The sequence below is a fragment of the Dermacentor albipictus genome, chromosome 8, assembly GCF_038994185.2.
Source record: "Dermacentor albipictus isolate Rhodes 1998 colony chromosome 8, USDA_Dalb.pri_finalv2, whole genome shotgun sequence".
Lineage (NCBI taxonomy): Eukaryota > Metazoa > Arthropoda > Arachnida > Ixodida > Ixodidae > Dermacentor > Dermacentor albipictus.
Window position 1 is genome coordinate 115,102,305 of NC_091828.1, and position 26,656 is coordinate 115,128,960.

The 26,656-nt window shown below is 47.9% G+C and overlaps 1 protein-coding gene across 3 annotated transcripts in view; it reads right to left on the bottom strand.

The window, feature by feature from the left end:
• Positions 1 to 26,656, bottom strand: part of zip (myosin heavy chain 10) — a 105,504-nt gene that overhangs the window by 10,158 nt on the left and 68,690 nt on the right. For all 3 annotated transcript variants that reach the window (XM_070524219.1, XM_070524218.1, XM_070524217.1), the window contains 20 exons: positions 26,041 to 26,104; positions 25,480 to 25,578; positions 24,728 to 24,871; positions 22,907 to 23,121; positions 20,926 to 21,414; positions 19,949 to 20,063; positions 17,358 to 17,539; positions 16,486 to 16,607; positions 15,596 to 15,665; positions 14,153 to 14,313; positions 13,344 to 13,452; positions 12,355 to 12,486; positions 11,155 to 11,375; positions 9,953 to 10,223; positions 6,647 to 6,940; positions 5,456 to 5,668; positions 4,246 to 4,557; positions 2,362 to 2,724; positions 951 to 1,202; positions 22 to 234 (listed from right to left, as the gene is read on the bottom strand). In XM_070524219.1, coding sequence (XP_070380320.1) covers positions 22 to 234; positions 951 to 1,202; positions 2,362 to 2,724; positions 4,246 to 4,557; positions 5,456 to 5,668; positions 6,647 to 6,940; positions 9,953 to 10,223; positions 11,155 to 11,375; positions 12,355 to 12,486; positions 13,344 to 13,452; positions 14,153 to 14,313; positions 15,596 to 15,665; positions 16,486 to 16,607; positions 17,358 to 17,539; positions 19,949 to 20,063; positions 20,926 to 21,414; positions 22,907 to 23,121; positions 24,728 to 24,871; positions 25,480 to 25,578; positions 26,041 to 26,104 — 4,041 coding nt within the window. The remainder of the gene's footprint in view (positions 1 to 21; positions 235 to 950; positions 1,203 to 2,361; positions 2,725 to 4,245; positions 4,558 to 5,455; positions 5,669 to 6,646; positions 6,941 to 9,952; positions 10,224 to 11,154; positions 11,376 to 12,354; positions 12,487 to 13,343; positions 13,453 to 14,152; positions 14,314 to 15,595; positions 15,666 to 16,485; positions 16,608 to 17,357; positions 17,540 to 19,948; positions 20,064 to 20,925; positions 21,415 to 22,906; positions 23,122 to 24,727; positions 24,872 to 25,479; positions 25,579 to 26,040; positions 26,105 to 26,656) is intronic.

Genomic DNA, 26,656 nt, shown 5'->3' on the forward strand with positions numbered 1-26,656 from the left:
CGGTGAGCAAGGGGCACGCACCTGTTTGGCCAGGGCGCGCCGCTTCTCTTCGGCCTGCTCGTCCCGGGCCTGGAGGTCCCTCTCGTGCTGGGCCTTGAGCGCCTGCAAGGTCACGTCCAGCCGCAGCTTGGCGTCCTCGGCCAGCTGCAGCTCGTCCTCCAGCTCCTCCAGCCGAGTCTTCTGTGCCGCTAGTTGGTTCTCCAGGGAGCGCTTGGCCTTCTCCAGATCGTGAACCTGCACGAAGGAGTTGCGTCACGCCGAGAGGTGCCGGGTCATTGAAATGCGTGATGGGTGCCACGGGCAATCAGCTATTGCTCGCTTAAAGATATCGTGCAGGGGTGCTTGAATAGCAAGATTTTCAATGCAGACATTAGAGAAAAGTTGCCTTCAAATATCTACAGATATCTATAGACTCCCACGTGCGTATGATAAGAGCAACGAGCCTGCAGCCTCAGGAAACTTGTCTCATGCCTTATCAGTCCACTACGCCAGAACAATAAAGTGTGTTTCCAAGTTGTTTCGACATACGAAAAGTCTCTTTATGCTTTCAGATAAAAGGAAGGGGCACCTCAAGACTAGCATTCAGAATTTTTCAAATTGCAACTTGCGGCAGATTGGACCAGTAAAACTGCGGTTATGTACAGGGAGAAAAAGTGCAGAAAATCTGCAGGCTCCTGTTTCAATGCATTCTTGCTACTCGCCCTTGTCCTTTCTGCGTGCTAAATTTAGCGGGATATGTCAGCAGGCAAATCCAGAAGCCGTCCAGGACCCACGTTTGTAAACTGCGAAAGGGTGTACACATCTACACCACCTGAAAACAGGCTCTCTCACGTGGTCCAAAATCTCGTCGCGGTTGGCATTTAGTTAAAACTGCGAGTCGCCTCCAGCGGCCACGGAGACTCGGTGAGATACCACAAAAGGAAGACGAGCGAAAGTGCCGGCAAGCTCACGTTTCTGTCGGCCGTGCCCTGCGAGTTGACGAGGTCGTCCAGCTCCAGCTGGAGCTGCTTGCGCGACCGCTCCAGTTCCTCCAGGTTGTCGTTGCGCTCCTCGAGCTCCCGCGTCAGGGCCAGGATTCGCGTCTCCTTCTCGCGCCACTCGCGCTCGGCCGTGTCCCGCTCGGCCGCCAGCCGCTCGGACACCGCCTTCTCCTCGGCCAGAAGCTGGTCGAACTTACGCTGCTTCTTCTCCAGCTCCGACACCTGCGGTCAAGAAACGAGCGGGGGCAACCTGCAGACCTTGCGGCACCAACGGCGCCAACGCTTGCAACTCGCGAACGGTTTCCCCATAAGAGAAATGAGCATGATCTTAAAGGGGTCCCGAACCACCCCTCAGCCTCGGTGAAATGACACAGTCCGCAGGTAGCATGTGTTGCTGCGAACATCTCAGCCAAGTTTTGCTGTCGTATGTAGTGCATAGAGCTGGAAAGTGAAACGCGAAGTTGCCTTTCTCTCAAACGCTCTCTTTTCATACAGAAGCCTGCTCCTTACTCTATTCTGGACGCTTTGTTTCATAATAGAGCGGATACCTATGCGCGGCTGCTAATGGTAGCTGCGGTCGGCTACGCAGCGTAGATAACGTGGCCACTGCGGAGTGCCGCCATGAGTCCACTGGCTAAGTGCACTGTGGTTCGTCGAGGACAACTTTTGGCTTACTTTTAGCGCGTCGTATGCACCAAAATTGGAAGTCGTGGCATATACGTTAACATCCAAAATGAAACTTGAACTGTGTGCCATGGCAACATTTAGAAAGTGGAGCGCTGTGGGCACGCCCCACTCCGCTGTAGCCTTCCCAATGCAAGGCATTGAAGAAGGAACGCGAGCACAGTGGAGGCCATGTTTGATTGCCAATAACTCCGCTTCTGCTGAACGTATTGAAGTACTTCTTGCTGCAAAGCATTTATAAAATAGCCTATTTTCACTTCAAATGCCTTTCTCCACTTCAATAAGTGGTTTAGGGCCCCTTTAAGAAAACAAGCATCTGGCTGGGCTATACTTCATAGAGTTACCTACTAAAATTACTAGAAGGAGCTCTTGGCACTGCGACTGTTCAGCTACCGTGGGAATGATGCCTAGCACGTGCTTTATAATCTGATCACGGTGCTCGTGGCTTCAGATGTTCTTGTGGCTTCACAGTAGAACCTCGTTCATATGTTATGGAAAAAATGCAAGAAATAACGTACCAACTGGGAAAACATATGACGCGAAGTCACTAAAAAATTTGGTAGACTGAACTGCAGTTAACATCTGCGTAATGCAAAGCACTGCACTAATCATTGCAGCACGGGACGCCAATGCGTGCCAGGCTGATGGGCACGCATTGATGGGCACGCAAGGAAAAGCTCGGCGCAGGGCCACTGACCTTGGCCCTCTGGTTCTCCAGTTCGACGGTGACGTCCTCGACCTCGGCCTGGAGCTTGCGCTTGGACTTGTCCAGCTTGTCGTTGAGCGCCTGCAGCTCCTGGATCTGGCGCTGCTGGGCCTCCAGGTCCTTCTGGAGCCGCTTGCGCGCGTCCTCGGCCTGGGCCGCCACCTCGCTCTCCTCGTCGGCCTTCTTCTTGAGGTCGGCCACCTGCTGGGTGAGCGAGGCAATCTGCTTCTCCAGGTTGCGCTTGGACTCCTCCTCCTCGTCCAGCTGCTCCTGCAGCGTGGTGCTCTCGCTCTCCAGCTGGCGCAGCCGCGAGCTCAGTGCCAGCTTCTGCTTCGTCTCTTCCTGGAGCAGCTCCTGCGTGCCGGAAAAAGAAAGACAACGAGCAGATTGGTGTATTGATAAGCTTTGACAGCCAGACACAAATGGATTGGTTGAATTATTGAATGAATGGGTTAGAAATACCAAAGAATTACAGCCAGACTTGGCTACAAGAAAGTGTCTTCGATTGCCTGTCGGGATCACCGACTGTAGCATATCGAAATTCCCTCCAGAATTAACACTCTTCCAACTCAATGAAATCTAGCTGAGACACGAGCCACTTAATCTACAAGAAAGCACAGAAACTAGTTCTTAACAACAGTGGTTAGGAAGTTAAATCGTTTCCTGGTTCCTGACGTCTCAAATGGCCAAAATGTAGCAAAACCACAAGCACTACGAATTATAAAACCATTATATACTATGCTCGGCTACTGTCTTGACAAGCATACTTTTATGTGGTGTTTGTGTTTGCTGGAATGCTGCTGCATTACTGCTTCACTACTCCGTTTGATCCGCTTTTATAACTTTTTCTTGCCTCTGTAGTGAGTGAGAAAGGCAGGACCGCCCAGTAAGAGAAAAATTTTTTAACAGTGCAGAAGGCTCAAATAAATGCCACAGCTACAATTGGAAGCAATAAAACGGAGCACGGCTGAGGAATTTGGCATCTCGACAAGCCCCCCGTTGACCTAACCGAAATCTGAAGCCAACGTCTCAAAGGCAGTAAGCATTGGGTACATTTGTGCAGCGAGAGAAAAGCACCTAGCCAACGCGCGACGACCTTGACAAGGCAGTTTGAATCTGTTCTTTTTTTAAACGAGGATGAAGATCCCGATCAGGGGAAGCACGATCAACAAAACGCACTCAACTAAACCAGCAGCTTGAGCTCGACGATGCCTTTAAGTGCCAAGTGGCTGAACCAGTTCAACGAGCACCATCAGATCGCCAGCTAAGTGCTGGGTGGGGAGTCCAGGCGGAAATATTTATGCGCAAGAGCGCTTCAAAGTTGTTTTATTTTGTTGCAACAAGAATGATGGCACAATCTGTCGCAGCTATGGCAGAAACACAATGTTCACTGTAGCTGTAACAGGTCGCGCCACCGTTCTGTCGCAGTGAAAAAAGAACATGTTTTGATCGGCACCTCAGCAGACCGCACCCACTTTGCATTTAAGGGGAAGAAATCTGGCAAGTAATGCTCGCAAACATGGTATTGAACCAAACTCGCCGCTAAATGTCACCTCTGTGCAAAAATTGAGCATGAACGATCCAATGGTTCAGCAGAAAGAATCTTGTATGGCTGGTGCTTTTATTTACACAACATCCGGTACAGGGCATGCCAGTACGAAATCAGCCACCTAATCAGTAGTGAAGCAACAATTACTGCACATTTGTGGCTTTGGAACCTCACTCACTAAGTATTTGACACAAAGCTCTCCTGCTGCAAAACCCAAACCATTGCTCTGTCTTCATTTTTGTGCAAAAAAAAACAAGGACAACCGATCGTTTTGATTCGGCAGATCCGTCGTTCCCTTTCATTTAGCCCCCCACGGAACAACGCACCTGTATTTCGGCATTCTGCATCTCAAAGGCCTGGGCGCTCTTGATCGCCTGCGTGGCGCGCGACTCGAGTTCCTCGAGGGCCCCGTTCGCCTGGTCAAGGTCGGACTGCAGGCGCTGGCAGCGCTCCGTGCTGTCGCTGCGCGCCCGCTCCAGGTCGGCAAGCTTCACCGACAGCTCCTGCAGCTGGAACTCCAGGCCCTTGCGACGCCGGTCCGACTCCTGGCGGGCGGCGCTGAGGGCCTTGATCTCGTTGGCCATGTCCACGTTCTCGGCCTCCAGGTTGGCCTTTTGCTTCTCGAGCGTCGCCTTGGCCTGCACGTTTTTTTGGGAGAGGGCAAGGTCGGTCAGAGCGACGGACGTGTGCAAATCGACAATGGATCCCACCTCACCACAAGTTTTACTACGGACGACTGCTGCAAAGGGTGACGGCAACTGAAGTCCATTTCATTTTATTATTATTATTATCATCATCATCATCATCATCATTACTATTATTATTATTATTACTACAGCGACAAATCGACGCTCTCTAGATCAGAAGACAGGGATGTAAGGATAAAAGAATTCTACGATAGAAGTAGGGCCGAGGATGCACTCACACCCTTTAATATCTTCCTATGCTAATTGCATTATGACATCATTACATTAATTACTTAGGTTACATCAACAAGCATTTTTATCACAATTCCATTAAGTATAATTAGATGCCTGAAGTGGTATGATGCCATTGCATCAATTAGGTTGACTTGAAATTCGCTGGATAAATCTAAGACCGCTCAAAACAACGGCGATGATGAGTGCAATCTTTACCGCAGGCCTGGCGCCAGCACGATGAAGTGAGATGACACGGTGACATGGTGGAATTAATAATTAATAATGGGGTTTTACGTGCCAAAACCACTTTGATTATGAGGCACGCCGTAGTGGAGGACTCCAGAAATTTTGACCACCTGGGTTTCTTTAACGTGCACCTAAATCTAGGTGACATGGTGGAAATAGTGCAGCTTCAACACACACAGACAGAAGAAAACACAAGGACGAGTGCTGTCAAAGTTACACAACACGCAAAAGAGCCCACTGTCCTAGAAATTAACTGTAGCGAGGCAGAAAGTTCAGTGATTTCATTCAGATTCCTGGTGTGAAAACTGAACCTAAGCCAACTCGTCCGGCTCCCTGCCCTGCTACGCAGAGAAGCCTCCCTGCTGCTCACCTTCTTGAGGTTGTCCAGGTTGTCGTTGAGCTCCTCGAGCGCCTGGGCGTGCTTCTGCCTGATCTCGCCCACCTGCAGCTCGTGGCTCTGGGCCTCCTCCTCGAGTGACCGCTTGAGGCCCACCACTTCCTGCTCGCGCTGCTTCTGCAGCTCCCGCTGGGCCGCCGTCGTGTCCAGGGAGTCCAGCAGCTCGTTCTTCAGTGCCTCCAGTTCCTGCACAACAAGACGAAGTGCTTTCCTCGATCGAAGCAAATAGCAAGCGAAACGCCACTTTCACGTGCACTGCGACTTGCCACAATTGAACTGACAAAAAGGAGGGGGGAGGCGTGCCATCGACTGCCGGCACCTCAGTACCTCAGTGCAGGCAGCAGACCTGGGGGGCTATTCTGCAAGCGTCCACTTCGTCTGCTGCATGGAGTTCTGACTGACTGGGCTGGGGTACGTGTCTGAAGGAGACAGGCACTCCCAGCAAATTAGCACTTCAGCAGCAGACGAAGTGGACGTGCCCATTAGGTGGATGCTCACAGAATAGACTCCCCGACTAAACACTGGAAACTCACGACACAGAAGAAGGCAAGGAGGAGAAAGGAAACAAAGGGCTTTGTTAATCGCGACCAGTGGCGTAGCCAGGGGGTGACAAATAAGGCACACTAGCTAAGATGATGCAAGCTTGCCAAGATGATGATGAAGCACAATGTCTATTGTACAGTGCCCAGCGACTGAAACGCGATACTTGAACTGCATGGTGGCCAGCCATTTATGCACCACCGGTGAACGCTGGGTGAACATTGACGGAGCCAAATGCAGTCACCAAGCAATCTATCAGAAAGGCACTCGCTTTTATTAGATACAAAAATGCATCAGATCAGTGTCCCCAGCACCTGCCGGTAGCAAAAAAGTTCCGACTGCCACGTGCCCAGAGTATCGAGTTTCAATCACTGAGCACTGTACGTTGCACTGTGTAGACTACAATATCCAGCAAGTGTTACCTTAACAACTTCAAGCTTCACTACAAGCTTTGCAGACTGACAAGGAGCTACAGAATTAAAAATAAAGCACAGCATTTGACATAGTACCTCGTTGAGGTCCCGCAAGCAGTGATGACCCGACTACAATATCCAGCAGGCGTGGTTTTCCCGACCACAAACTTCACGAGCTGGCCAAGGCGACAAAGCCCAGGGTCCGACGTACCTCGTTCAGGTCCCGCTTGAGCTTCTCGGACTTGGCACGGGCCACCTTCTCAGAGTCCAGGTCCTCCTGCAGCTCGGCGAGCTGGGCCTCGAGCTCGCGGAAGGCCTTCTGGGCCTGTCCCTTGGCGGCCGACTCCTCGTCGCAGCGCAGCAGGGCCTGCGCCAGCTCCTCGTCCCGCTTTAGCAACTGCTGCTGCAGCTCCTCCACCTGAGCCTTCTTCTCGCCCAGCTGTTCGCGCGTGTCGTTCAGCTCCGTCTCCAGCCGACGCTTGGCCCGCTCCAGCTCCTGACGCATCTGCGAGTGTTGTTTGCCAAAGGAGGAAAAAAAAAAGCAATGGCATGCAGTGAGAAACGTACTCCCTCTCCACCCCGAAGTTGGGTTTTCTTCAGTGAGAACCGCTGAAGTGGAGACTACGGGTCATAGAAGATAGAAAATCTAAGAATTGTGCTCGCACGGTGGAATGCAACAGTGAAACTTCAAAGCAGAATACCCCTTGCGAATAATTACCGTGAGCGCTATCTTGCACCACTGTGCACCTGGTTGTTAAAGGTGGCATGGACACCGGTAGCAGTGCCAGAGAAAAATTATGCTGTTCTCGCACAAAATGAAGAAGATGAAAACAACAGTGTTCGTATGAACCTTAAATTGACGAATTTCATTCCGTAAGCACAGTACAAGAATACCTACTTTCAAGATTCATGCACAAGTCCAGCCAAACAATTTAATTCATTTGCTACCCTTGGGTAAAGAGGAACTGACTAATTTGGCACTAAGTACCGAACAGCATGTTACGACACTTGTTACACAGTCCTGCTGAACGTCTACATCGACTGTCGCCCAGTTGTGTCATTGATTTCCCATGTCACTGAGCTTCTGTGACACTTGAGAAAACGCCGATAAGAATAGCACCTACACCCTATAGAGTCTATATATTTCAAGGCCTATATGCTTTGGCTGAATCTGTAACTACTGCTAGCAAAGTCCGACAGATGTTAACAGCCATGGCATACATGATACCTTAGATGGGGCCACATGCTGCAAAGCACGAAACAGGGTCATAATTTTATGTTTAAGAAAGTCCTTTTTCGCTAAGATTCTAGCAAACTATCAATATAAATATCAAGATCAAGTACCTGACTCTTGCCCTGCAAGCAGTCTTCTAGGCTTGAGACGGCAGCCCAACGATGAGCCTAACACCGAGTCAGTTCTCTGCTACTGCTCATTCTAGCAGTCCTATCAAGCTAGATCTACACAGACTAGAATTTGTACGTGCACCACGAGTGCCCAACTAGGCACACCGGTCATGACATTGCAGCTGTTCTAGGAACCATAAACAGACACCCAAGAAGCATTAATTCGGATTACCTGCCAAGTGTACTACTGTAAACCCCCAACACACATTATTGACTATGGGCACAACCACGCAATTGACAGGAAAGCCAGCAGTACTGAGCTAACTACTACTCAGTGTTCCGTTACCAGTGTCTATCGGTTTTCACAGCTACATATGCCAGGTATGGTGGCAGTGGGAGGGGTTGGGGGACATGCCAAATTAAGAAACTAGTAGGCTAGAAATTACAGTGCAATTATGCAGCCTTCCCCAAAAGTATTCAGGCCTGAGGCATGCGCCCAACCAGAAGCTCGCTCTAGCATTTTAGTCTGGCCATCGTTCTCTAGTTCCCAGTTTCGCAAAGCTTTTGGAGGCTAACAACTTCGGTCCTGTCTAGAGAGTTGGAACCCCTACCCTACTTTTTTCCCCAAAAGTTTTAAAGTAACAGGAATTTCACTAACCCTGGTCAGCACATTCCTTAAGCAAAATAAAGCAAAGATGGCATGCATGAGAAGAGGTAAGGGCACGTTATACTCCAGCGTTTTTGGCTCGCTGAATTATGCCGACCAAAGCTAGCTACGTCGCATCTGCAGCACCAAGCTCGACAAAAATTTTGCGCTTTAAACTAGAAGCGGCTGCAACTGCACTGACGGCGCTGTTGTCATGGCAACAGTCACACACCTGCAGCAAGCGACCCCCCTTATGCGCAAGCTCCCGCTGGGTCATTCTTTTCAGCTCTGTGCAAGGAATGCGGGGCATCGGGCCGACACGACCCGGCAAAAAAGTAGGAGAGGAGTGACACTGTCTGCATCGTGTCACTGGAGTACATAGAAGTAAATTTTTCGCCGTGAAATTGCAGAGTCTGAAGTGCGTGTGCGAGTGTCTTATTGCTCGAGTACAACTTGCCCTTTAGCGTTAGCTCACCACTTCTCGAGAAGAGCTCAAGAAAACAGTGCACCTCTGCACAATCTGAAGAGCACATCTACAACGTGCCCTCAAGCATGCCCTTGGACTGCCACTCCGGGCAAACATTTTTTTTCGCCGTCACGAAAAGCATGCACGTGTGTTTTTCTACACCGGATTAACAATGTCTAAGAGGCCTAAAGCAAAACCCAGAATGTGAAAGCATTTTTTTTTTCTTTGGTCCATCGTGCCTGTGTAGTACTTAGGTGAGCGTGCAAGTGCACCTTTCGAACCCCTCTCATTTGCATTACTGAGTGCACTGCTTTTCAACAATACTTCCATGCAAATTGACTGACAGAGTGCGGTGATCCATTCAAGGGCCATTCATAACATTTTTGGTTTTTCGTGTGTACTTCTAGGACGAAGGACAAGTTTCCTTGAAAACCAGTGCGAGTCCCCATGCAAGTAAATCCCGGCTAACTAAAGCTTCTCACCTTTGGAGCTTATCTTGTTCCCAAACAATAATCGCCATGTATCATGCGTGTACCATCCCTTTTTTTTTTTTTCAATGCCTTGCACCTGGTTCTTACAGGTCACGAACGCCACGCGCATTATCAGCATGACATGGCATTCTTGAAAGGAGATTAGTGAGTGCAGAGTTTTCGTGAAAGGAAACGCAAGGCTGACAGAAGACTATTGTTTGGGACCAAGATATGCTCCTAAGGATGTAAACTTCTTTTAGAGCGTGTTCCATAGAAGAGGAGAAAATGCTCAACACCAAACTGGCCTATAGAGACACGCACTTCTTTTACTCCCCTTTGATTCTGCCATCATCAAGCTTGTCGCATCAAGATGCATAAAGTGCCTTTTCTTTTTTTTTTAGGACTGAACTTTCCTTTATATGCACAAACCTACTTAATTTCCCTTAGATGCCCCTGTCACCATGCTCCCATGACATAACAATTATAGAAGCATCACTAACACTAAGCTACCTTTTACGTGCATAATGCCTCCTTTACTCCACTTTGAATCCCACCCTCGCCACGGCCAATGCTCCCTCCCGGTAAGCTCACCTGCTGCTCACGCCGTAGCCTCTCCTCGAGATCGGCGATGGCGGCCTCCTGCTTGGACTTGAGCTTGCCCAGGTGCTTGGCCTTCTCCTCTTCCTCGGCCAGGGCCTGCGCCAGCTCGGCCTGGCGCTCCTCCAGCGCCTTCTTCTCCTTGGCCGCCTTGCTGCTGCCGTCCTCCATCACCGCGTACGCCTCCTCCAGCTTCTTCAGCCGGCCCTCAAGGGTGTACTTCTCAATCTGGAGCTTTTGCCGCGCACCTTCCTCCTCTTCCAGCCTGGGATGAAGCGGGGAAACCTCGCATGTCACAGAGTGCCACCGTGCGCCGCAGCTTGCGCCAAAGTCCACCGATATGCTCCCCTGCCATTTTCTTAAGTGCCCACGACATCTGCGCAGCCTTCGTAAGCTCTGAACTTTCAGATTTCGCGCTATTTATTCATTTCACTTTCTCATTATCAACACTCTCGAGGCCCGTTGGCCATTACAGAGAGGAACGGGATGACAAGGTTGGTGCTGTCGGTGAAAGCAGCAAAGGAGGCGGGAGGCGGTTCCATTCTGTACGGGCAGCACAGATTGAAGGAGTTGACGTAAGCACTCAAGCGGCAAATCGGCACTCCAACCCCACAACGATGGTCAACGCGTGACAAAATAGACGGGCAAAGTACAAGCTGCTCCTCCCGAGGGTCATCAACCCCACATCGACGACATCAGCTAAGCATGTTCCAACTAGTGACAGTTCTTCGCTTGTTTGGGACACCAAAAAGCTTTGCCTATAATTTTTCAGTCCACTGCTCGCTGCGCCGTCCTTATCTTCCCAAAGTTTCTGCATTACCCTCAAACTGCCAACCCCATGAGTTAGTAGTGGCGTGAACATACTTATGTGCATTTCTATTCAGTGACACTGGCAAGTTCCTGTTTATGACTTGAGGCCTCCGCCCTGCAGCCAACATAAGATAGCCTCGCACGCAGCTGATGATGACTTCTCACATGGCGGCTCTACTAAGATGACTGTTCTGGAACTTCTGCCTCCCCGACGTGCCTCCCCGATTCATTCCCTCCTCACCCAACTTAACCTAACCGAAACATAGCGGGCCTGGCCAAGGTAGGGCCAACAGCAGGGCACTCAACTGTTCCTTACCTAACCAAACCTAACCCCAACAGCATCGGAAGCAGGATCAACGTGGGGCCAACGGCCGTGCACACTCAACTGTTCCTCCAAGTCCTGGATGGTGACCTGGAGCTTCTTCTTGTCCTGGAGGAGTTGCTGGCAGCGCTCTTCCTCTTCTTCCACGCGCCCTTCCAGGTCGTGCAGGACCTCCTCCAGCTCCTGCTTGCGCGTCGCCAGGCGCATCCGCATCTCTTCCGCCTCCGCGCACAGCTCCGTCTCCGCCTGGAGCTGCTCCTGGAGCGTCACCTTCTCATCCGTCGCCTGCATGTAAGGGTCCCAGAGACAGTGAGCTCGAGACAAAGGCACCAGCTGTCAACCTTGTGTTATTTGTGCCACGTTTCTGGTTGGCCACCTGGGCTAAAAGCTTCGTGCAAGAGCGTGACGATAGGGGCGCAGGTAAGCCTATACAAGGCCCATACAGTGAGACACGTAAAAAATAATAATAATGATAATAAAAATAATAATAATATAATGAGAGAGAACATTTCAAATAGACAAACCAAATCTAAACAATTTCAGCTAATGTTTTGCAGGTCCGCTGCTTTTGCGTACAAGTGCATACTGGAGCTAGTCTCGGTATTTGCCTTTTACCATACTGAAGTCCATGTTAAGTTCCCAATGAACAGTGTTCTTTGATGTAATGCTTCAGAAGTTCCTGCCTGTGCCTTTCAGGCACGGTGCGCACATTTGCACAACCCAAGGTAGCACACCAAAAGCAATAACACCGATGAAGATCATGATATTTAAAATGTGTCGCAGGCATCTTGAAACACTTCTGACTAGACCTGTGCTGCAAGTTTGAATAATACGCGTTAAGAGTTTTAGCAAAACAAGTTGGAAGGAAACCGGCTGGGTGCTTGCGCTTGGAATCGGTGTGCCACCATGTATATGGTTCACTTCTTTCACTGTTTCCCACTACGTTTCACATCCAGCATATACTTCCAAGGAGTTGGGTGGGTGGGCGCTTGCCAAGTATGCTAGACATGAAATGGTCAATGTTTTTATATCCGACGTTTCCGTAGAGTTCACATATTGTAAACTCGACAGAATTCGCCAAAGAGTTCAAAATTCTTAATCCGTTCCACAGCTGGACACTTTTTATGATTCTGAGGATGAAAAAAAAAAAGATGAGCTAAGTTTTCAATGGCAGAGTTAATTGATGCCTCAAGGGGTTACCCGTAAAAACTTTTCTGCAAGGATAAGAAACATGGCAGCGTTCTGATCAGTGGCGCGCACCCACCTGCTGCAAGCACCGCTCGGCATCCTTGAGCTCAGACTGCATCTTTTCCATGCGGTCGCGCATGGCCTTCAGCTCATCCTCCTTGGCATTCAGCTTCTCCTCCTGCTTCGTCACCTGCAGCAGGGGCTTCACCTGCGGGCACACACAGAGACGGCAGACGTGAATGATAGTCATCGTCATTATCATTTACTGACCCTTAAAGACCCCTTGTGGGGCATTGCATACAGCAAAGATGTCAATTAAACACCAATTCTCACAAACAGGTATATAAACAAAAATAACATGGAAGTAAAAAACAATCACGACAATCAGAGTCGATCGAATTGGTATACATGTTTCAAATAATCAAAAACAAATTCTCTGGTTTTACATGCTAGAGCAACAATTCCATTATGAAGCACGTTATGTTGGGGGTTTCCGGATTAATTTGGACCACGTGGAGTTTCTTGAACGTGCACCTAAATACAAGTACACAAACATTTTTCACATTTCACCCTCCCACCATAATGCGGCCAGCACAGCCGGGATCAAAACCGCAACACCGAGCTCGGCAGAGCAATGCCATAACCGTGGCGGGTTTCAAGCAAGCAAATGAAAAGAACATACAAAAGCTAAGCTAAACAAAGCGAGAACTGTACAATGAGTTATCACAAATCAGTTAATGATAACAGTGTGGAGAAAACAAGTTACCATAATGAACATATCGAAACATCCAAATGAGAAACTGTCAATGAAAGAGACAAGTGCAGCTCCAGAACATGGTTGCTGGCACAAAGTGCAAGTCCACCGAGAATATAAATTCATGCAAGCTTGTTTTGGAAAGACCTGAAGACTCCCACAGCTACCCTGTAGTTCAGCCATTTTCGAGCTAATTTCCGCCGCCTCCTTATCTCGGTTTAGCAGACTCATCTTTTGCCAGTGTAATAGAAGAAACGTACAAATGGATGCACGCACAAGCAGAGAAAGACAAAGGAAAAAGACCAGCTTGCCTTAGTGTAGAGTCGCCACCAAGCCCAGTTGCGAAGCTTGAGGTAAGAGGCACAATTCCTCTGGATGATGCGGATGGCGTTGAGCTGCTGCATCCTCTTCTGGTAGTTGCTGCGCGGGAGAACGGGACGAATGGAACCGCGTTGGAACACACCGCCTTAAAAGTTGAGCATGCCGAACATATTAAACACCACCATGGCTTCTAAATATAATGTCCACCACACATCGTTGGCATCATCCCATGTCATGCAGAATTCCTTTTGCCAATGAAAGATGCCTTTTGCCAGTTTTGGCTGCTTAGGTCACACTGCTCAGGTGACAGTCTTGACAATCAAATCAAGACTCTACAAATCTAGAACATCGAAACACGTCGTACCAACTACACCCTATCAAAAGACTACGTTTTTCTATCTGCGCACCAGCATGCTAGTACAGTCAACGGCACTCTTGTATAGTAACACGAAAGGTGCCTTACAAAGTCCTAAACTACAAGTACTGTTGCGAGGGCACACTGTGATGTGCGGCGGACACAGGGGTTGATGGGAAAATTGGGTTAGGTTAGACGGGGAGATGACGGTCGGCGGGATATGAGCGGTGTCGTGCGTATGTTGCTGAGGGTGTAGTTAGCTGCGCAGAAGCGCGATTGTTGAACGACGGGACTGCAAAGGCTGGACTTGGCAGCTCATTTTCCTCCACCAGGGAGCGACAAACGATGGCTTGAGGCAAATGAACCTAACACTGTAGTTGCACCAGCTAGGTGAGGCAGGTTTAAAAAAAAAAGAGAGAGAGAGAGAGAGAAAGCAAAGCTCACCGGCGTGCCAGGTTCCCTCGGCAGTATGCCTGGAACTGAATGATGAGGTCGGAGATCTTCATGTCCCTCTCCTCTTCCAGCTGGGCCAGCACCCCAGCCCGGAAGAATATCTTGCTCTGCCCAACTCGGTACAGGTTCGGGTCCAAGTCTAATGCTATGATCTGAAATGCAACAAAAAGCATTGGGGGGCACCCCACCGCGCTTTGTCACTTGACTGGCCACAAAGAGCTGAGCTATGCGCACAGCTTTCCATATCACTGCAGCGAGTTCCTCCATAAATGTCAGGGTTTCTCAGTGAGTCGCACTATGGTACACTGCATACGAAAGCACTGCGTTCACCCTGTTATTTTCAGCAAGCCTATCACACCTGTGCCATACAGACGAGGGTAATGTCATTAAGATCTAGGATCTCAAGTCTGCTAACGCTATTTACGTACATCTAAAGGTGCGACTACAAAAGCATCTTTATTTACATTAAAAGTTGGGATGACAGCAGTTGCAGTGAATAATGAAAGTGTGAGCCAATTGTACTATGATTCATGAAAGAAAAAAAGTAAGGACGAAAGCTCGAGAGGTGCAACTAAGCAAACATTATTATTAACATTTCATGCAGAATTATTTCAGATTGATTTAGGAATCTGTTAAACCATATGCATTCGTAACCGCTAACATTGGGAGTGAGAGCGCACATTTGTTGGCTGAAAGAGTAGCGAGATCACACTTTAAATTTTAATGCTATTAAATATGTCTGTACGGCACCGTGTCACTGAAACGAAATTTAAGGCATCAAGCAGTTATTGAAATTTGTTCGTGCCCATGTGGCGTAGGTATTAAATTCAGCAATTCTGCAATCATAAAAGCTGAATGCCCAATTAGAAAGAAGAAGTACCTTTTTAAACTATGTGGTACAGCAGAGGCCATATCTTCCAAGTTTGTTGGGCAAAAGTAAGTCAAACAAAGGCCTGTTTAAAGCAGACTTCATCAACCATACCAAGTGTTTAAGATAACGAAACACTGCATTAAAGACAAGAAACATAACGTCCTAATATTTGTGCTGTTTGGAATTCTACTAGCATCAAGCCATTGACAGAGAAGCAGGGCCAACTAGCCCAAAATGATTGACTGAATGGGAATAGGTCAGAGCAAGCAGATGAATGTGATGTTAAGGTCGTTGTCCTCAGCACCTGATGTCTTCCAACGTCTCCCTCCCACACAACATACCACAGCTAGCAATTTTCAAGTGCCTTGGAAAAATTTGGTTATTCTGAACTGGACAGCGTAGGAAGCCACCAACAGAAATTAAATTACGTATAAAAAATTACAAAAGATAGTTTTATCCTTCCAAACTACAGCTTGACCAGAGGTTGCACCGAGTTCAGGATGTCGTCAGAACTGTTGCAGCAACATGCTAAACTGACGCTGCTACACAGTGAAAGAGCTCACCATCTTTTCGCAAGCCAGCTTGCCATCCATGAAGCCCTTTGGAATAGTGTTTGGCGTAAGTAGCTCGTACCTGCGGCAAAAAAAAAAAAGCTACTCAAGCATTCCACCAATGAGCGTAGCTGCCACAAAAATCACAAACTGTAGTTATACATGAACTTGCACAGCCAAGCTACCGCTATACCCCCGACACTAAAAGGACTTGCAATTTTGTCCATGCAATCAACAGATCGTCTTGCACAGCAAATAGAAGCAAGTCTAAAACGCTGATGTTGCTGCTTTAAAGGGAGAAGCGATTCTGCTGACTCACAAGACTCGCAAGGCTTGCAAGGCTCGCAGCATCCTACGCAAGTGCGAAGTGACAAGAACTGCAGTTACTCACGAAGTGTCCATGCAGAAGCACTGGGCTTAAATTCACTCACTTAATGTTGGCAATTAACAGCGACAATGTTAACCCCAGAACAATGAAAGTGTTTTTGATACACTGAGTTTATTACCTGAAAAAGCTGATTAGGGTGCAGGAGAGAACGCAACAACCATAGCCGCGTTTCTGACACGCTGAAGTGAAGTTTCGTTTCACGACAGCTCAGCAGACTAATCACTAATTTACGTATCTTTTATTTCAAATAATATTCTATGGTTTTATGTACAAATGCGCTCCCCACAGTCAGAAACAAACGAAAATAAATTGTTTTAATTTTCTTAGACGTGGAATGGCGTTGAAGATTTGTGGAGTGAAGGAAAAAAACGCTAAAAGATAAGTATACATGGCACATCGCACCAGTACAGTATAGATGCACAAACACACACACGACACTAGTACAGAGCATCATTGGACACATGGTTCAGTAAGCTCAAAGCTTAAGTGGTAGAAACAGCAGTGGCATCATCACCTTTGCCGGAACTCTTGGAAAGGGATTCGATTCGGGAAGCCTTGTCGACAGATTCGTATGCCCTCAAGGACACCGTTGCACCGAAGCTGGTCGAGGACAAGAGGGGCGTCAATCTTGCCAGCCTGAAGAAGAAATGGCGTACAAGTCAGTGCCGTCGGCAAATGCTTATTCCTTTCGAAAAGCTGAAACAACTATCAACATTCGACCCATATTGCGCACAAATTCAAGCGCACATCACATGAAACCCACATCACCCATATCGCTGTTAGTCTGCAACACAATTTTGAACAGCAATGAGAATTGTGCTGCATTGAAGGGAGCACTTACTAAAATTGCAGATGCAGATGCATGGTGGCACATGGTGCATTATAACCACATTGGTGCAAGTATGTTTAGATGCAGTGCATAGCTGCATCTAAACATGCATAGCTGCTTCTTGTTGTAGCGATTTTGAACATCAGAAGCGTATGAGGTTCCACAGCTGTTATTTGGTGCAGAATACCCTTAGCCAAGTTTCAGTTATCAGTACTCACACAAGATCGACCATAAGAACTGTTGCAGTTTGGTGCCTGCTAGACTTACTAGCCCACTTCTTTAGCAAATGATTAACTATGCTAATTACCCCCAACCTGCAACTTTGCTAGTCTCCCCTTCGGCTCGGATTTCTCTGTGCCAAATCTTGTCTGTCTTAGCCTGCTCGTGAGAACGATTTAAATTGTGCAGTCTGGGCGGCGCACCCCACGCAATGCCACGGCTGTACAAACTTTTCCAGGCCATTACTGGTTTGTGCAGTGAAAAGTGACAAGTGCTAGAAAAAAAAAAGAAAGAAAAGAATTGCATGAGAGAGAGAGCTGCCCGTATTCACCGCTCACCTTCTTCTCGTGGTTGGGGATAATGCAGCGAACGAAGTTGGGGTTGGTGTTGCGCAGGGTCACCATGAGCCGCGCCAGCTGGTCCTTGTAGAGCTGGCTGACGGTGCGGAACATGCCCTTGCGGGTGCGGGCGCCGAACTGGGTGTCGCCCATGGTGGCGGTGCCCATGCCTACGATTTCCGCTGCTCTCACCGACCGACACGCACAACAACGACAGGGGACACACCGAGGCATGCGTGCATGGCGAAGGTGTTGGTGGTGGTGGCGACGAAGGTATTGGCATGCCAGGCAGCGAAACACGGGGAGGGCAAAAAGAAGTGCAGTTAGAGACTGTACTTTGTACGGGTGTCGCACGGTGCGGTTCCGGTCCCGATCGGGCTCGACCGCGATTGAATTTCTCGGTCGCAATTGGCCCCTTTGCACAAGCTACGGGAGGGAGCCAATCACGGTCAAGCACTTCATTCTGGATCGAACTCGATCCCGACCAAAAGTGGCCATGTGACACCGGTATTAGTCATGAATATAAGAAGCGAGACAATGCACTGCGGCAGCTGTTAGGCCCTAATTTTTTTTTTTCCCGTGATGCATCACACATGGTTTTGTGCAAGAAAATGGGTGCATATAGTTGAAAAACTGTGGGTGCAAAATTTTTTGTTAGACACAAAAAGCATCTTTTGCTTCTGCTTTTTTTTTCTTGTGCATACATGCAAGAAAGAACTAAAGGCTCCATGGGTGAATGCAAAACATTAGCCCCTTAACTGCCATGAAAAATTTTGAGAAATTGATGGAAAATTAGGATTCCTTTAGATTTTCGTATTTTCGGCCATATATAGCTAAAAAAAATTTGATTTAAGTAATGTCTATAGTATTTTCACAGCTCTTGTCAAAAAAGAAATAGCAAGAGACATGGTGTATTACCTATTTACTGGGTCAAAATTACGAGACTGTGCAACCTTTACTGCAGATATATGGGGGAAAAAAAGAAAGAAAGAAGGAAAGAAAGAAAGAGAAAGAAACCAGAAGTTGCAGAAACATATGTTGGCCACACAGCATACATGCAATCCAGTGGATGTGAACCTTAGAGGTGCAGGAGAGATTGTTTTGGTGAAGAGAAACCCAGTTCAGGGTTCTGGCCCTTTGGTGACTTATCTGTGATACTACTGCTTGACGATTCTTTAAGATCCAGATCATTGCAATGGTCGTCTAACAACCATAGTCACTGCTAAACAAAAATGAACAGCTTGTTTCACAACGGCATGTGCAGCCGGTGACATTGGTGTCACTTTTAAACCCAGTTTTCTTGGTTGCAACTGCAGATGGGTAGTTTTTGGCTGCCTAATAAAAAAAATACAACATGAATGCTTTAAAAAACTGTTAATGTGTTTTTTTTGTGTGTGACATTAAAGTTTTAATAATTGGAGATAGCTCGCTACATTTAACTCGTCATTGGCACCAGGGGACGCACAATGTCATGACGCATTGACCTGTCATTGGCAATTAAGAGCAAATTGACAAAAAAAAAAATCGTTACATAAAACTGGGAACTATAAAACAAACACTAGTTTTGTGTGTGCGCTCGGCGGTCCCCATACGTGCCTTCATTACAGTTCAACACTTAGAATTTAAAAGCAACGACCTATTAATACTGTAGGTGCGTCACTCTGCCTCTGAATAGAGGTTTGTTGAAGCCCTTTTTGGCATTCGCAGTTAAAATGGTTCAGCGGTTCTTCAGCAAGCACAGTTGTGCGGTAGCCCACAGAACAATAAAAGGGGGAGGGCGTGACTCCGCAAGGAAAGGTGCGTGTTAGGCTCTCACAAAGCTGATTTGCCAGAGTACTTTCCGAAACCGGTCCACAGCCAAAGTTCCTGAAAAGTTTGTTCCCATGAAGCTGTTCTGTGCAGACGGTATTAATTGACTTGCTTGCACAAAGGAGAGCAGTCCAACCCCTTACACTGAATATAGGGGAAACGTCAGGCCAAAGCTCCAGCCAGCACATATAGCATGATTCTGCATTTCACCGGATAAGTTTTAGGGAACACTACCCCTAAGCACAAACCAACAAAGGCTGAAAGCACAAAAGCCTCTGTGACTACTGCTGTAAATGAAGTCGATGCCACAATATGACAACTCGCTGGGCAACCTTACATATTCCAGTAAACACCAGCACTAACTTAGACGAGCTGCTGCGTCACTTTGTACTTCAAGGATTCAGTGCAAATTTACCATACTGCGTGCCCCACTTCTCTATGTCTAATCTTCCAAGTAAAACGACCACTAAACCAATTTTGGTTCGAGCAATGTGACGTGTCTGGCAACACGTACAATTTACATGCTTCATGGAAAGACTAGCATGAGCTCCCATTACAAACACACCAATGCCATTCTGTCCAGGACCCCTTCACGTCGACCGTCAGAAATTGCTATGCAAGAAGCGTTGGCAAAGGACGTGGCCAGGAAAGGTCCAGTGTAACTCATACACCACTCCTGTCCCCGTCTTTCTGGTGCACGATCCTACACGCAGCAGTTTACATCAGCCAGATGCGACGCTGCAGCACAATCTAGACAAATGGCATTCGTAAACAGTGCCTACCGTCCTTCCAGATCTGTACAATGAAAGGATCCTGCGCGCTCTGCAGCAAGGAGACAACGTTCTCGTTGAGTGGATCCATGTTCTTCATCAGCCACTGGTTTGCCAGGTAGTCCACCTGCAATGGCAATGCACCATCTCAGACGCGCTGCCCTTCGCAGTTCACGGACGACTGTGCCGCCACCCTTCAAACTGGGATTTCGCGGAGAAGCTATAACTGCAAGTCTGGGATATGTCCCGTAGTATGGGACAGTAGCAGCAGGCATCCTTTTCTGTTCTCGTTTCATGTCAAAGGAATTGTGCATAGTTCAAGTCCTAAAGGTTGTCAAAAAAGGAGTACACAAATCCTAGCATTCTGAAGGGTTGAACCACAGAGATGTCAGACTATGGTCCGAAATAGTACACAAAGTAGGAGATTGAAAAGAGTTGCGAAAGTGGTGGAGACGCAATGTTTGCAAATCCAAGAGAACACGACGAGCTGGTTCGGGAACTTCAAGGTGGCCGTCGCCACTAGTCTTTAGTTTTTGCGTCTCTTCCAGCGTACCGAGCCTCCTCTCTAGGTAAGAGCAGCTTTGCTTAGCACTGCAGAAGGTTAATCGACTTATACAGCTCAACATACTTTTTTCTTTGCATAGGTTTAACAAACATGCACTTACAAAAGATAACAAGAAGCGCAATTCCTCTCTTCCCGGGGCGGTATTCTCGAGTGATCACTTTCTGAAGTACGATCACTTTCGGGAAATTTCACGTGGCTTGGCAATGGACAAGTCAAAGTATGCGACTGACAGCATTTCTGGCCCTGCAAGAAGATAGGAAGCTTCGTACGGTGCCAGGAATGCTGCACGGCCATATACACCGATGCGTCCAGTGTCAATTCCCAAAAGTGAATTGGCACTGGACGTGTCCCCGAAAGCGATTTCATCCCCGAAAAGCAATCGCACTAGTAATGCCGCCCCTGGAGCGCAAAACAATCTGCCCACCTTGCCCGCGTAGTGGAGTATGCTAAAGTCGGCCGTGCCGCGGAAGTCCGACTTGATGAACTTGGGGTGCTGGTTGTGGGAGGTGACCAGCTTCTCGGTGAAGGTTTTGTCCGTCGCCTTGGGGAACATGCACTCCTCGTCCAGCAGGGCCAGGATGCCCATGGGCTTCTCGATCAGGTCGATGGTGGGCTGCAGGTCGAGCCCGAAGTCGATGAACTTCCACTCGATGCCCTCGCGCCGGTACTCCTCTTGCTCCAGCACAAACATGGTGTGGTTGAACAACTGCTGCAGCTTCTCGTTGGTGTAGTTGATGCAGAGCTGCTCGAACGAGTTGAGCTCAAAGATCTCGAAACCAGCAATGTCGAGGATGCCAATAAAGGAGGCGCCCTGGCGCTTGGTGCGGTCCAGTGATCGGTTGATGCGGTTGACCAGCCAGCGGAACATGCGCTCGTAGCACGCCTTGGCAATCGCCTCGACGGCAAACTCCACCTGCGGGAAACGAAATGGATGTAGGTTCAATTAAAGTGTGAAATGGAAGATCAGCCACGGCGCATGTACAAACCAGTTAGTTCACTGCTGAGTAGACTGCATGAGTTACACAGTCTACTCGGCTGTGGTGTTCATGGACTTAAATGAGAGACTGCACACACTGCTTTTTGATAGCAGGAATGCTCTATCACTGTAACTATATAGGCATAGTCAGCTACTAGTAAGCTGTACAAGCTCAAGACTAGCTTACAGCAGAGGAAGGTTCTCACGAATTCAACGCACAAATTTTCCTTCAGCATTGCTCCTGCGAAAAACTCGACTTTTTTCTCATTTGCTGGCTTGCATTTCACTTATCAATTTACGAAGATGGGTAGAATTTTTGTCGCCAAACTGTACTAGACATACCTGCTAACATCAAAATTCATAAACAAGTCGCGGTAATAACAAAGGCAAGGGGGGAAGAGGGTTGGGGGGGGGGGGGCTAGCATGTATTTTGTTTTTACAGTTTTTTCTAAGCACACATTTTTTTTATGGGATACGTAAGCACTTTATTTAGCCAGAAGCTAGAAACAGCAGAGAACGAAAAGCAATGCATCATATTTAGAGAACTGTGGCTTTTTTCGGCAATATCGCTGTTGCCAATTTTGCCACTTTCAGGAATGTCGGAAGAAACTTGCTCAAAGCACAAGCGCTCAATCTCAAAGTCCATGAGAACAGCACATGTATTACATGCATTATGCGCCACCACCTTATTCAACACCTTTTAAACTTTCCTCTTTTTTTTTGCAGACACAATGTATTTTTTGTAACACTTGAAGCATTCGTAAAATCTTAGAACAGGCCCTATTCATACACATTACGAAAAATTCGGGAGAGTTGTCAAGCAACTCGGGCAATGAGACGGCTGCATTGAAAGGCTCCAGATTCATTCCAAACAGCTGCAGGTTATCGATCTTCGTTACACAGTTATCATTTTCGCCCCAACAGTATGTGGCAGTTGCGGTCATGACTCGCACACGCAAAACCATGCGCTCGGCAGCACGAGGTCCGAGGTCGTAGCACTAAGCCACCGTGATTGCTTATAAGGTTCACAAAGAGCATTTGTGTCAGCAGGCGGGTTTTTTTTTTTTTTTTTCTGCCCGTGATACAAAGGTGGTAGTCCACGAACTGCCACCTGCCATGGCGACAAAATGGCTACGATGTACGAGCAGGTCGTTGACAGCAGCCGTTGACAGCAGCCGTTGACAGCAGCCGTTGACAGCAGCCGTTGACAACAGCCGTTGACAACAGCCGTTGACAACAGTTGCATTGCGACGAAGCCCAACAGCAAAGGCGATTGTTTACCAGGCTTTGGGTGTACTTTAAGTGAACCTCACATAACCAAAATTAATCCTGAGCCCTCCATGTCGAGTCCACGTGTTGCTCTAAGATGCCAAACCTTGCCAATCAACCTAGACTGCTCCAGGTGCAACTGCGCACCCTACACACTCACCTGCTCCTTGGTCTGTGCCTTAGTGACGTGGTCGCGGCCCACCTTGAGCCTGGGCCGCAGGAAGGCCTTGGTCATCTCGGTCACGTTGAGGCCCAGCAGGTGGCTCACTTTCTGCGCCACCGTGTTGTCCGGCAATGTCGCCTGGTCCGAGTTGCGCTCCTGCCGAAACTCCATGTTGCCGAAGAGAAGCACCGCCGACACCACCCGGAATATGCCTGCAGCAGCATGACAACACACAACAGTCCAGTAACAGCCACAAGAAACCCATCACCTTTCAACTGCAGGCAATTTTCTGCATCCACGGCTGCATAGAGAATCAGCATGAGAGATAGCATCGAACCAGGCAAGACGGAGAAAGTGTACTGGAAAATGCCAGAAGTACTAGTATATCCTGTAGCGGCACTCTCACTTGCACTCTTCCTTTTGGGAGTGTTCTTGCTGGTGTTAACCCGGCAAACATAAATGTGCACTCCATCTCCCCAATTCCATGCAGTATAACGGAAACTCGCAGGCCATATCAGTCAACCAGAAAAGAACAGAAGATTTCCTCCACAATATTGTAGACCGATTCTTTAACAGTACCGCACGAGCGTCGATTGGCTATCTGGTAAATGCCTTTCAACAGCATGAAATGACACAATCGGCAAAAGCAAGAGAGACCAGCAAGAGATGAACAAGTTCCCGCTTATCTGGTCGCTTTGCACCATTAGGAGGCGCTCACCGGCGGGTTAGTCGACGCTCATGCGGTGCTGTTAAAGAATTGGTTGACTATACACCACTGATGGCCCTCTGCACGACGTCGACTGCATGAATGCTTCATCATGGAAGGATTAGTGGAGCACAATGGTTGAACTCCTCCTCCTCCTTTCTCTTGAACACGCCGCTGGCTCTTGAGACTGATTAGCTGATGCAAGCCTTAGCCTTCAATGTGTTGGTACTCTGGGCTCAGGAACCCGGAGCAGCACTCCACTTCAAGGAAGCGCATCCCAGAATTAGCCGAACTAAGAATATCCTTCATTTGTTACTGGCCGAAATTTATGCAGATGAGGGGCCGTATAGGGTGCCATCTAACAAATGCAACATAAATACAACACACTGCACTGCAGAGAGTAGGTGAGACAGAGCATAGCTGACAAGTTTCTTGACAAGTCCAATATTGAAGTTTCACACTGACATCAGCTTGAGCACAAACTGGTAGACATGACAGGTCACAAATGCCCTTGGTTGGACTGTACACTCGCCAAGACCCAGTGAACATCCTTCGATGCATATACGAGCTCAATCATTGGGTGCTTGAGGCAATACTCAGCACTATGAGTGTGCAAGCGCAAGCCTCAGGAAACCCAGAAGGTGGCATAAAAACTGTGTCACAGAAACTTAGTACCTCCTCTCTGGTATAAGACAAGGCATGACAAGTACAACATAAAAAGATAATCGCTATAGAGACATGAATTTGCAGCACTCCTTAGGGGGGGGGGGGGGGGCTGTAGCGGCCATCTTTTGCGGAGGACTGCAAGACCTGGCAGAAAGAACGAAAGAATGGTCACACAGTCACAATAACGTTCGGCCTGTTCTTACTGAGTGCTTTACTGCATGCTATTCTTACTGCGTGCTGAGCCCAGTCATCAAATTGGAAGCCCAGCACAAGTTGTGTTGACAGCCGGTGACTGGGGTTGTTATTAAGTGTGCTTGCTATATATAAACAGGTGCGCAAAGGCAACTGGTTCTGGTCTATAGGAGAGTGCTCACTGAAGCCGAGAATCGGCAAACCCTGGGCCAATGAAGGGAGCAGGTCACTGCAACAATGATAATAGCACTCACAGTTGAGGTCCTCCTGGTTGAGTCCCATGATTGTCATGGCTTTGACTGTATTGCGGAATTCTTGAGCGTCGTCCACTCCGGGAACAGGCACGTGACCGTGGGTCAGGAACGTGTAGCTCTTGGCGTCCTCCAGCAGGTATTCCTCTGTACACAAGAGCCAGAAAAGGCAGAGCATGACAACAACGAAGCCTCCCTCACGTTGCCGCTCGTGTCACTTACTCATTTTTAAGGTTTGCACGAATGAAAAATTTCAGTACCGAGCACAGTCCAGCTGCATCTTCAAATTTCCCAGGCTTAGTCAACACACTGACAGTAATGACAACTGGAACCAGCGCAGCTTTCAGAGAAACTGCGATCGCACAGTGCCCACTAAGTTTACATGCAAGATAATGCTGGAACACGCTTGAAACTCATTAGCAGCAGGACTCACTAGTGCCCCGAGTCGACAGAAGCTTCTTCAAGCAGCTAAGTCTGTAACACACAGCTGTTGATGCACAGCTAGAGTAAAAAAAAAGCCTGACTATTTCTGCACCCTGGAATTTATAGATATGCAACGTGAGCTAGCATGTGCAGCCAACAAAGTGCTGCACCATTTCACTGGCCCCGGGTTAGAAATAAGCAGAAGTACAGCTTTCTTCGCTAAATCCACACCCCGAAAAGTTTTGGGCACTGACTACAACTTCTGTACAGCTTTGAAAGTCTTGTTCAGCGGACTGTACACAGGAGGAAGGTGCAGAAGATGTGGAACTCACTCTTTTGCTCGGGCGTCGCTCCGTGCAGAAGCTGATAGAACACATGGAAACACCGCTCGTCTCTTGCTTGCCGGATGGCACGCGACTTTTCCAGCAGGTCTGAGGGTTGCGAGTGTCAAGAACGAAACCGTGTGCCAAGCAAGCTGGCAGCCCATCACAACAACAATTCAAGATGAGGAACTACGAGCAACGTATTCAAATGGATGAGTAGAAGTAAGCATGACCTTGTATCTCGCACCACATGGTTTGCAAATGAACTTCAGCACGATGATCACTCGACAATTCCAGGCATGCCTATATTCAAGTTTGTTCAGACTTTGCAGGATGCTTCTGATAATTAACGTTTGACAACCTTCGGATCAGAACGTGAAAAGGAATCTTGTTACAGTAAAATGTGTTACTATGAGCATTGATATTACAGAAGGCTTGGGCACATATCCTAGAGAGACACAGGCCCAAACAAAATCTGTTCATAGCCTAGAAATTGAGTACAGCTCGCATTAAAATGGGAAACAAGGACACATCAATGCATCAGTTTTCTCTAGTTCAAGAAAAGGATACAGGTCTCAATGTTGGCACCAGCAATGAATCCAGATGCATCAAAGTTTATCCTAATAAACTTGCCCTGCAAAAGTAAAAGATGCCAGTGTTATAAAATAAAATTAGCAGACGTACAAACAAAGGATTGCAGTTACTTTGAGAAAAACTCGAACTCGTGAAAAAATCCTCACAATGCAGAACTAGAAAGGAACGAGAAGCAGAGCGGCGCATGGCCGTGTACCAGCACATCGACAAATAGCCTTGTCTTTATCAGAAAAGAATGAGAGAAAACAAATTGTGGGAAGAAAAGTGACATGTGAAGGCAAGTCACACGTGAAGGTAAGCTCACTAATGGTGATGCTTGCCTTTTTTGTTCACTTATAGCTTTTGTATATTTCAACAGTTACAGTCAAAGTCAACGGTTAAAGTCAATGGTCAGTACACCACATAAGCGACATTGTTTACAGCCTAAAAGAAACTTACGGCACATTCAACTAACAATTTTTTTAATGTACTCCCAAGCTTCAAAGGTAGCATAAGACAGCAGCTAAGCCTTACTACCAGCACAAGTGGGCTCAAATGGTTATAAAGTAAGATTCATGCTAATGACCCCCTCGCCCTCAAAAAGCAGCTTTAA